The 12,145-nt window shown below is 48.8% G+C and overlaps 1 protein-coding gene across 7 annotated transcripts in view; it reads right to left on the bottom strand.

The window, feature by feature from the left end:
• CEP170B (centrosomal protein 170B) overlaps positions 1-10,043 on the bottom strand; it is a 60,115-nt gene extending 50,072 nt beyond the window's left edge. For 6 of the 7 annotated variants that reach the window (XM_080397295.1, XM_080397292.1, XM_080397293.1 and 3 more), the window contains exons 1-2: positions 9,922-10,043; positions 8,336-8,471 (exon numbers count right to left, since the gene is read on the bottom strand). In XM_080397295.1, coding sequence (XP_080253421.1) covers positions 8,336-8,440 — 105 coding nt within the window. In that variant the 5' untranslated portion in view covers positions 8,441-8,471; positions 9,922-10,043. Of the gene's footprint in view, positions 1-8,335; positions 8,472-9,327; positions 9,455-9,921 lie in introns of those variants that run through there. The other variant, XM_080397290.1, reaches the window with a different exon arrangement.
• Between the last annotated feature and the right edge of the window lie 2,102 nt (positions 10,044-12,145).

Genomic DNA, 12,145 nt, shown 5'->3' on the forward strand with positions numbered 1-12,145 from the left:
TAGTGATCTGCAGGTAAGAAATAAGGCCAGACTCCCAAGAGGCTGGGAATGAAGGAAGAACACAGCACTCTCACCATGTCCCAACATTGGACCTGTTGCCAAAAGAAAACAACTCTTGAGAAAAAACAATGCATGCTTTTGTAATTAACAGCATTTACACTTCTCCAAAGGGAAAACATGGACACTGATTTGTCACTACATTAAGCTCATCCAGGGCTTGCATTTCCAGACATTCAAATCACTTCCTAATATAAGGCTGTCCTACTTCTCCGTCATACTACCTACAATGTATCATATTTTAAATACCTAGCAGACAAAATGCACATGCAGCACGTATCTGAAGACAGAGGTATTTTACAGCTCTTCCTTCTTCCAAGATCATATTAAGTAGATAGACCAAATCACAGATAGGAATGGCATCTCTGGGTCTGCCAGTCCCATACTAGCACCAACATCTTGGATCATCAGCCTCCAATCAGTCATGCAGCTCGCTTGTGATTCTTGAAATTGCACACCAAATCAGCAAAAGCCCCTGCTTAGCACGGAAGCAGCAAAAGCAGCTTCAGAAGCGCACAGGACTCTCCACCGAGGCACGTATCACGCTGGCTACATGTGCTGCAGATACCCTACAGCTTTGTGTTTGGTGCAGGGTCTGATACTTGATAACAAGGCACTCAGGATGAAAGCACAAGCTGCAGCGATGCCAAGCAAAACCCACAAGGAAACAAGACCTGCTTAGGAAGGCAGGAAAAGAAATACAGCCAGACAGCCTGGGTTTCCCCACAGGGCCGGGAAGCAGACACAGCTCAGCTGTCTACATAGATACAGATGCTGCTGCTTCTTCCCCAGGAGAATTACCATGGGCAAAAACCTACTGCTCGGGGTTGAGATTTGGACCTCAGCCTTGCCAGTACCACAAGGCATCATGGTATTGGAGATAAAATAAACAAATGAGAGCAGTTTCCCTATTCCTCACTGCAGTCTGTTGTGCACGTCTGGCACAAGATAACTGCAGCATTCTGGTGGCAACGCACAATAAACATTTGCTCAAATACTTTCCATAGTGAACAGGTTACATTTCTGCCAGTACTGTGCTCTGCACAAGTGTCCCAGTAAGGAAATACAAACCTCTCTTAGCATCCCAGTTTAGAAGGGAGACAGAGAAAGCCCAATTTAAATAAAACCAACAAAAAAACCCAAACCAAAACCACAAAACACCCACACACAACAAAAAAGCCCAAATTCCTTGCATTCTGGCCTGAAACACAATTTTTGCTCCTCAGAAGTGAAAACCCACACAACATTTAATGGCAAATAAGAACACTGAGTTTCCCTTTCTCACCACGATGCATTTCAGAGTTGTGTATACTGGCCACTTCAGTATTTTTCCGGAATCTTGGTGCATGCACCGTCCTGCCGCAGGCTAGTTGCAAGCATGACACCCCCACAGGAGGCAGCCTGATCGCTCCCAGGAGTGTGTGCTGCCCATTTCTAAATGACTCTGCCGAAGCAGACAAATGTCTCTCCAGCAAGTGCAGCCACCTCATCCCAGGGCTGGACTCACTTTACAGCTCCCAAGCTGCACAGGCTCCTGCTTTCAGCTTTGCTGGCATCAAGATCGTGGGCTTAGCAGGTCTGTGGCAGGACCAAGGCCCAAGTATTCATGCAAAAAATAAGGCACTGAACAAAAGAGAAATCCCCCAGGAAAATGAAACTGTAATCTCCACAGCTTGGCAAAGGGATTTGGAGGCTGGCATAGTTCCCACAAAAACTTAAGCTGTCATTTTGGGGTAAAATGTGGTTTTGCTTGCTGGTTCCCCTTTCCCAAAGTAGAGCACCAGTTCAATTGACCCAGGGTCAGATCCTGACTGCAGGCTTTCCCTTTGTTTTACGTGGCTGCACAGGAGGTGTGGAAAAGCATCATCTTTGGTGGGACAGAAGCCTGAATTTCTATAGTGCAGCCGAGCTGCATATTAGTGCCTGGATCAGGATTTCAGATGTTGAAGGGGCCCTTTTTTCTCTGCCCACTCCTAAGAGGGACAAACCCTCCCTCCACAGGCCAGGCTCCCAGCACCTTGCTAGCCACTTGCAGCCCTCTCACTCTTAATAACCACCTGTCTGCAGTGCCACCATCACCTCTCTCCCTACCCTGCCTCCAGCAATGAACCCTCCCCCTCCCAGGTTCGCCAGTCCTGCCATGCCTCCAGCCTCCTCAACCCACATTTCATCAGTCATCATAATACTCCCATCAACTGCACATTAACAGAAAACAATGGGAGAGGTGAGAGCCAAAAAAACAACTCTAGGCCTGGAAATACGGGATGTGCATCCTTCCTCCCACAGCTGCTGCCCAAGCACCTAGAAACACTACCTGTCAAAATGCAGAACATTCCCAAGGCTAGATCCTTTCCCTTCTGCCTGTGAGACACCTACTTCCCTTGTGAGACCTAATGAATGACTCTCAGCAGTTCCCAACGCCCAGGGACTAACTTAGGTGCTGGTTTACACCCCCTGGATAAGTGCAGCAAAACAGCACAGGCAGGGTACTGCCCTGTCACCAACTACAGCTTCCAACTTCAGCCCTGCACTTCCATGGGGAAGGAGATCAGGGCACAAAAGGCAGCAAAGATTCCCCATGGCTTCTGCTGGGAGCTCCCAACGCAGCACATACCTGAGTGGTGGAGAGATACGACTTCTGCACCCCAGCCAGTTCACCAAGTAGTACCAGGAAAAAGATAATCTACCAAGTTCACACCATCTGCTTCCTCCCAGCATAATGGTGTAGACAAACTACACCACACCTATCTGCACTTATTTATGTATACACTTACTAACTACATAGAGGAGACATCATATTCTTAAGTGCGGCCTAGGGAAGGTAGGATACATCAGGTCAATGAAACCTGAATGTGATCAGATGTCACATACACACAGAGTTCACCATTGCACTGTATTATTTGCAGTGTGCCGTGCACCCTGCGTACCAAACACTAAACAGATCCTGCGGGGAAAAAATATCCAGTAATGACACAATAACAGATTGCATCTTCATGCCTATATACACACAGGCAAGAGCGTGATTACACAGGCAATCTTCACACTGGTACGTCGTAACTGCTCTGCAGTTATAAACAGTTGACTTAGCAGCCGTAAGAATGTTCCTTCAGTGCCTAGAATGCTTGTAATTCCCAAAGCAGGCTAAAAAAAAAAAAAAAAAAACACCAAAAAACCAACCAAACGAAAATGTCTATTTATTTATCTGATTCACCAGCAAAATGAACTTGTATGTTCAGCTCACAAGCCTCTACCACTTGAACTAACTGATACCATAAGCAGCATACAATGTCCCATATGGACCAGTGACAGATGCTTGGCTAGTAGCTTTCACAGCTTCTGCTGATATCAGAATAAAAGCAATTCTTTACCCATCTCAGGCCTAAGGGAGATGCTCACGTCCTGTAACACCTTCTTTCCCCACACTGAATAGCTTCTGCCCTATATGCACCACCCTCCACTTCTTCAAGTTCTACTGCTCCTCCTCTCACTCTTCACAAATGACACAACTCCTTGCTGTGCCTCACTGTTCAGCCAAATCTTTATCTCCTGGCGAGACTTTGTTACAGAGTAGAAATCCAACAAACAGATGCAAAGATCTGGCCTCTAGCTTCCTGAAACACAGGTCAAGAGGTTAAGCTAGTACTCTGGAAGTATCATTATACTCTTGGCTTGCCCTCGCACTTTCCTTGACAGCTGCTTTGACCGCTGTCTGAGTCAGGGATACAGAGCTAGATGCACCCTGATCTAATCTAGTGCCATTGCTCTTACATCTAAACCCCAGCCCTGTGCATCCCTTCACCTAGTTCCTCTTTGCCTGACCTACGACAGTTCCGTCCTCCAGTCGATCCCCTCACCGACTTCTCTCCCATATGAAATATGACTTAAGGCAATAGTATCAAACAAGTCCCTGCAGACCACATGCAAACTCCCAACTTTTTTCAAAGACTTGGAATTTGGTCAAACACATTTAGATTATTGACCGGGGGGGGGGGGGTGGAATCACCCCTGACCTAGGCATTCACTCTTGAAAACCATCAAGAGCATCACCCCTCAGCTCAACAGCACCAGAACTTCAAATAACATGTTAAACATACTTTCAAATAGTTTACATGACAAAAATGGCATTTTCTCACAGTTGCTCACAGCAAAGATTGAAGAAGGGAGCTGATCACATCCGGACCACACTCCCCAAAACAGATGCCTAGAAAATAAACTCTCACCCTAAAGAGTTACAATGTTTAGCAGAGTTACAAGCAATTGAAAACAGTGTCTCCTGATACGAAGTGTCAAGCTGTCTTAAAAGGCACACACAGGACAAAGGCATAAAACACAAAAGAATCACGCCATCTGTACCTACTGCTGCTGTAACCCACACTCACATGTGCAAACTCACTCAGCACAGGACAATAGCATGCCCAAACCGCTGTTCTAAAGAGAGGGAAATACTCAAGGGAGCACTGGTTAAACACTTTGCTTTCCCAGATCTTCCAGTAAACATTTCTCTCCCAAACAAAACCTGGGAAATCATGACCTGCTTTCCCTTCTGTTAAATATTTACATTTAGCAATAATGCAAAAGATGCTTTGTTTAGGGGCATTGGAGAAGGTTTTAATGGTTAAGTAAAAATTTTAAGTTTGCAAAATGTTTGTCCTCCAAGTAAACATCCATCACATTAAGCAAATGATCAAAGCTGATAAAAATGGCAACTGTATTTCCCAAGGGGGAGGGGGGGGGGGAATTTCTTTGTTCAAGGCTGTCCAAAACCCCTCGTATTTTTGGTTTAGAGAAAAGTAAGACCTTTTCAGAGAATTACTTCCTACCACCACCAAGCTCCACAGAGAAAAAACACGCTAGCACAAGTTAATGAAAGTCTAGATTTCCACACTCCTGCTGTTTGCTGACTGTCACCTGAAGGGAGCCAGTGAGACTGCTGAAGAAATCAAGCACTATTCCTCAGGAAAAGGGCAGAACTGAGTCCATAACTCTGCGTAACAACACTGTGCATTCCAAGCTACACTACATGGCATTTTCACCCATGCATTGATATTCAAACCCAATGTAAATCTTGCATTTATTTGTACTAGAAGCTTTACAGTGCTGCAAAAACATTTAAAGTATTTCTAATCCTCTTAGTAGGTATAGAAGATTTCAAGGTAGATTATGTTTCCCCACTATGAAACCTACTTAATTTGAAGCTTAAAGACTCTGGTTTCCTTCACCTCTTCGTTAACCAGAAAGCAAATCTAAGTTAACCTGTACGAAATAAGTAAACACAGGCAAAACTAAAGCTGGATCGTCTGGTGACAAAGCCATCATTTTTTGCTGTTTAGGGACCTGATACCCTGAGACAACAGTTCTAAGATGAAAGAACAAGACACTCCTAAAACAGTAAAATGAGAATGCAAGACCTCCAGGACAAGGGTTATCTCTGTGTCATATGTTTGCACGCCGTCTAATGCACACAGTCTCAACAGGGAACTACAAAGCTGATCACAATGAAATCACTAAGCAGTAACAGTTTTAGAGAGAAAAAAACACCAACCAGGTCATCTGGTCCATGCCCCAGACACTGCCAGTGTGATCCCAGTGGTGCGCTTTAAGGGATTAAATGCCAATATTTTGAAATACATAAGCAAAATAATTGTGTGGTGAATGTACAGTTTCAGTGTCAGTACCACAGAAATACTACAGGTGCAAACACTGTCACAAGAGCTCTGTCCATCTGCTCTGATAACTGCCCTGCTTCTTAAGCTTTCCCCAAGACAAATGACTGTGCCAGTCTGCACAATGTTTTTGTGACATGGCCTGTCACAGTAGGAGAAAAATCTATTTTTAGATCTCATCCTCCATCTGCTCACACACAGTTTTGCTTGGGTATCAAGTCTCTGCTCACTGTTCCTCTTTTGCACCGAGTCTTACTACAGTCATCTCATTTGGAGCCCAAGGTAGCTCTGGAAAACATCTTTATAAGCAAATAGCTAGGAAAACAATGTGCTGTGCTGTTCAAAATAAAACCTTACATGCGAGTTACATGTGATCCTACAAAAAGCTTTCTTACTAGAGATAGTAAACTAATATGTTTATAAAGGATCACACGTAACTCACCCCATGAACATACACAGCTGGGACAATCCAGCACCTTCACTCTGCTGAAATAATGAAAACCTCCTTTAATGTCACCACCACCTATAAGCCCCCAAATAAAACCGCTTCACTCCCACAGATACTGCTGGCTCCTCCAGGAATCTCAATTCAGTGTAAAAAAGGGCACGGCAAATGTAGAGCATCACAAGGTTGCTAGTCCACACACAACATTGACGAGCCAGCTCAGACTTACAAAGAAGTATGAAATACTCCGTGTGGTATGGAATGGCTTACAACCTATACTGTCCAGTTAACCCCATAAATAACCAAAGAAACAAGCAATGCATATTAAGCATAACTGATATTTGGGTACTTTTATTTTAGTGTGCACAACATGAGATATGTGACTGAGAGTGCTGAACCCTGACAGTAAGAAAAATTATCAGGTACCTTCAAAAGGTATTAAGAAGGGCACCCTAAAACATAGGCTGGTTTTGGAAACCAAGGCCACTGTGTATGTTTTCTCCCTCCAAGCCATGAAAGAACACAGCCATCAGGTTTCTGAGCAGTCAAATGCAGGCTTACAAAAAATATCAGAACATTTTTAATGTCTCACCTTTACAGGCTGTGGATAACTGGCTAGCTGAAAAGAGTCACATAGACATAGTCCAGCTGGCTGGACAAAAATGCACATCGCTCTCAGCTTATCTGAAGTAAAGCAAAAATACACTATCCTTGGCTGTTCTGGTTACACAATAACAGGAAGATCGCGGTGGGAAAAGAATGTTACAGGTGGGAACAGATAACTACAGAAAAGAAACTAGGGGCGGGCTTGGTATTTAGGCAACTAACCAATAATGAGCTTAACTTTTGTAATATGTATGAGCTAATTATGACAAGGCATAAAAGGTGACTGTAAGGGACAATAAATGAAGTCTGCTGATCACTCATATTGAGTGACCGTGTCTTCCCTCCATCGCGACAACAGGCCTCGCGAGCCAGACACGTAGAAACATGAAATAAAAATTAGTGTGATTCATGGAAAAACCCAAACGATCTGCTGTTAAACAGGAGTATGCTTCAGACTCTGCCACTGCAGCACAGCCATGCCATTCACTGCCAACTGCAGGCTCTCCTTTTGTGGTCAGTAACATTTCATTAGTTGTAATGACAATATCTTACCTTCCAAGTACACCTCGTACAAGAACTTCTAAACCCTAAACAGACCTCCTGCTAACGTATCATAGAAAATCCCTGCAGTGACTACAAACACATGCTGCTTGGTAGATCATCAGCAAAGCATTTAGGACATACCTGTGACCAGGCTAGCAGTGGAAGTTATGAGAGGGGAGTCCCCATTGTACAGGCAGCTTCCTAATTCTGCCACCAACATTTGCCACCTTTGTAAAGGGACAAATGGGGGACAGGCAGGTGCAATCAAACGGTTTTTTTGCATTGAAGTACTCATGCCATGGGTGGGTCTAGCAGAAACACTAATTTAACTCTGAGCTTCTACAAATTCCTGAGCTAAACTGCTGCTGTCAAAAGCTCTACAAGATTCCAGCTCCCTTTGTTTGGAGTGACATCCACTACATAAAGCTGTCAAACATCAGACCACAGTCAACACTTCACACACGTTGGACTAGGTCCAGCAGAGACACATGCTGGTAAGGGAAGAACTAACTGCAGATTTGCCCAAGTGACACAGTTACTTTGGGAAGAGGTCACCACCTTACTCACCCCACCAAAACACCTAGTTTCTCACAAACTTAAGTGAGAGGCACAAGCACCGACAATTTAATAAAAAAACCCTGCCCCCATTCAGTTTGCATGTACTAGTCAACAGTGGATGTATTAAAAGCTACAAAAACCACAGCATAATCACAGATCAGGGCAAAATGGTCTGTCTTTGCTTACTACTAGTAGCATCATTATAGTTACTCCATTTGGTTAATCTATTTGATTAGTCTCCTACCACTAGAGCTCCTATCTATCTGATGACATGGCAACTTGAAAGAAACCTCACTTGCACTTTCACAAACATATTATATCTTCTTGGAAACCACAGACAACATAAAAAAGGAAGTTCCTTTTAAAAGATGTCATTTGAAGAAAGTACGCAACATCTTGACAGATTCCCAGCGTTACATTCACATCTGCATCTTCAGAAAAAATAACAAAAAAGCCATGTTACCTGGAGCATCAGTTCACAGTCATCTCTGCCAACAAATATCATCTCCCGAGGGAGCCGATGGCGAATGCCAGTGCTGCTCACCAAGAACCACGAAGTCACGCTCATTCTGGCGCTTGGCACTTAATCTTTACACATCCTAAACACAAAAAAACCACGTGAGCTATTAATGAAGTGTAGAAGTACACCAGTGCATAGCTGCAGTTCCCAGATTTCCCTGTGCCATGGGACCCAGCGCTGCCTCTTGCACTTCACATTCATGTCTTAAATTTCTCATGGCAACAAGCAGTTGTGAAGTGTGCCAGGATCTGCTGTCCATGTGCCACGTGTAGGAGCTCTGCAGCCCTGAAAATAAATATTCCCACAGCAAAGAGCAAGGGCCTGAAAAATGCATTGTTAAAAAAAAAACCATAGCATGCAGCTGAATCCAATCAAAGAAGTTATGAAAGGGGGGTGGGGGACACCAACGAAAAAAACCAAGACAACCTCTTTTCCAGAACATTTCGTTGTTGCTAGCTCTGTGCACGAATCACAGCTTGAGCTTCCCCCATCATCAAAGATGAGGACCAGCACATCGGTGAGGTGACACAACCCGGCTCCTCCAACCTTTCCCAGCACACTCCCAGGAGCGGTTACACCACGCTGGGAGGAGAACAGCCTCCCTATTGCTCATCCCACTTCCACGCTGATACGAAGTCGGGAGCCCACAGATCCTTCCTGCCTCCCTCACCCCACGAACTGGTCTGGACCCAAGGCAGGCTGCTGCTCCAGGCCGGGACACACCGGCCACAGCTCCCAGCGAGGGGTCGGTGTGCGGCCCCTCTCCTCCCCCCAGCAGGCGGCTGTAACCTGCGGGGGCAGCGCTGATGGGGGATCCCTGCGGGTGCTGGGGGGCTGCAGCCGGGCCCGCGGCCTCCCCTCCCGTCATGTCGCCTGTTCCCGGCCGAAGGAAAACCAAGCGGCACGCAGCAGGCGCTCCCCTTCCCCTCACCCACCTCCCCGGATCGAAGCTGCATTCCGGAATGCACCGAGGGAGGGAGAGCTCCATCTCATCCGCCCTGCGCGGCGCTCCCCGGCCTGCCCGCCCCAGCGGCCGCGGGGAGCGCAGGTGACACCCGCCGGAAGGATGCACGGCCTCCCCCGGCGGGGGGCAGGGGAGCGGACCGCACACCCCGCACACCCCGCACCCCTCTCTGTCGCTGCGGACACGCAAACCCGCCGTGGGAGCCGGCGGTGCGGGACTCCGTCCCGCTGGGGCGTCACACCAGCGGCCCCGCCACGCCGCGCCCGGCCCTGCCGGGGAAACGCCGACAAAGCGCCCGGGGAGGGGAACCGGGAGCCGCCGGCCGAGCCCCGCGGCCGCCTCAGCTCAGCCCCGCCCCGAGCCGGGCTGCGGGGCTGCCGGCCTCCTTCCCAGGGCCGCCGGCCGGGCCGCGCTCGCCGCCAGGGCGGGTGGGCAGCAGCCGAGGGCCGCGGCGGGCCAGGTGCGGTGCCGCGTCCCTCCCGCGCGGGGCGGGCCCGGCCCTTTGTCCGCCGGCGCCCGCCCGCCCCCCCCGCCCGGTGCGGCGGAGAGCCGCCCGCCGCCCTACCTGCTGCGGCCCTCGGCGCGGTGGCAGGCCGGGCGCCGCGCCCCGCCAGCCGGCTCTGCCTGCCCCGCGGGCCGCTCCCGGCGCCCGCCCCGCCCCGCCCCCGCGCGGCAGGTTCCCGACGTCAGGAGGCGGCTCCAGCCCCGGGCCCGGCCGCGGCCCGGCCGCCTCCCCCGCCCCGGCGCTGCCCGGGCCCATCGGGCCGCCCGGCCTCCGCCCGGCCACGGCCTCCGCCCGCCCGGCTACCCCCGGGGCCGGCCCCTGGCGGGCAGGTGCGGCAGAGGCTGCCGGGGTCTCTGGGCCGCGGCTGCCCGGCGCAGTGACAGCCGCGCCCGGCGCAGGACCCTCAGGCAGCCTCACGGCACCTCCGCCCGGGGTGCGGCTGCCCCCGACCCTGGCAGGCCCCGCAGGCGAGGGCAAGGTGGCAGGGCAGGAGCTGGCGCCTCCGGTAGCCGCTGGAGCGAGCCCTGGCAGCAGGCTGGCCTCCCGCCCCTGTGACCCCCAGCACCAGCCGCTTCGTCCCAGTGACCCCCAGCACCAGCTGCTTCGCTCTCACTCGCCCCTGGGCTTCGGAGGGCAGGTTGGCGCCCATCCCTCGGGCCCTCTTGCAGAGTGGCATCTGATGGTTGGCAGCACCAAATCCATCTCGAGGATCCAACCATGGAGCAAGAGCCCCAGGCTGATACTGTGAAAGGATGCTCCATTTTATCAGTACTTGTCAGTTGTAGGTAACTAGAAAATTCCCAAAGAGCAGTAAGCGCAGAGAGCAATGACGACTTCTTTTTCCCATCGGGAGGAAGACTTGAGTATCTCTGGTGGTAACAGATCCAACTACTGGACAATTCAAAAGCTTTTTCAAGCCCCCAGCTCCTGCAGAAGTCAGTGGAGCTGCGAACAGCAGCAGCTTCACACCGTCTCTCTGGTCCCGGCTGGCACAGGCCACTGGAGGAAGGCTACAGGAAGACAGCAAGTTTGTAGTAACGTTTCCCCAGGCTCATATTGCAGCTGAAAAGGTGTCTTTGCATTTGTACAGTGTACATTTGGTGTTGCGTATCGTTTCTCAGTCAGCTGCAGGAGCTTCCCTTGTGTCTTCTATGCTGTCATTTGGAATTTTGGCCCAGGATGTAACCTTAATAAAGTCTGATGGCATGGAAACCCCAGGTCCGGTATGCCACTTTCTGGGGGCAGTCTGATTGCAACGCTGCTCCATGCACCCTCTCCTAGCCTTACAACCTTACTGCAAGGCTGAGGAGCCGAGAAGGTCAAAGAGGGTTGCAGTAGGACCATGAGGAGGGAAGGAAAACACTACTCCTCTTTCTGAAGAGCAGTAGGACTTTGTTATTATTTAATCAATAGTATTACTGCCTTCTTCCCTGGCAAATACATCATGCCCCAGGGTGATTTCAAGGTGTGATTATCTTCAAAGGCTTCAAAGCTGGCTGAGGCTGCAGCATCTATGTTTTATTGGAGTGCTCTTGGTATCTCCTTGGTGGCAGCACCACACCCTTGCAGCATGCCGTGTCCCTCGGACGACGGGCAGGAGATGGAGTGAGCAACCGCCACTTCCGGGGCACTTTAAAGGCTTTTTCATTGAGCGCTGCCATAAAGCAATAAAATCCTTTACAAATAAAAATGGACTTTCAACGCATTTGCCAGTTTGTCCTGTTGTTCAGTGTTGGTTTTTTATTGATTTAGCTGACCTATAGCCTAAGTGTTTATGAGTATTATTCACTTCTTCCTGAACTACTTCTGTTTACTGGAGAGGCTGCTCTATGAGCCAATCTGTTTAGCATCTCTATACTGCTGTAAGGAAGCAGGATAATTTACTTCTTTATACAAGCCTGCCATCTAGGCAAATCTTTGTTATAAGTTACTATAAAAAGGTTAGTGTTTGCTTTAGTGTCTCTTTAAGACTCGTTTACCATTCATTTATACATATGTATTTATCTGAGCAGTCTGTCAGTATTTCCCTGTTTATAGTGAAGAAAAATAGTCCCTGTTCCCACCGCGTGTCTTCTGACCTGATTGAAGATGCAGTTTAGGCCAACACACCGGGCCTGGCTGAATGCTGCATTACAGCCTCTTTATTTTATTCCACTGATCTACAAGGAATAAAAACACTAGTAAGTGGAGTCCTTCCTTCTCTCCTCACTGCTCCCAAAATAGTGCGTGAGCACCAGGTTCTGCAGAATAGCCTGGTGCTAGCTACACTGCCATCTCTAAATCC

Source organism: Falco punctatus (assembly GCF_963210335.1).
Source record: "Falco punctatus genome assembly, chromosome: 7".
Taxonomy (NCBI): domain Eukaryota; kingdom Metazoa; phylum Chordata; class Aves; order Falconiformes; family Falconidae; genus Falco; species Falco punctatus.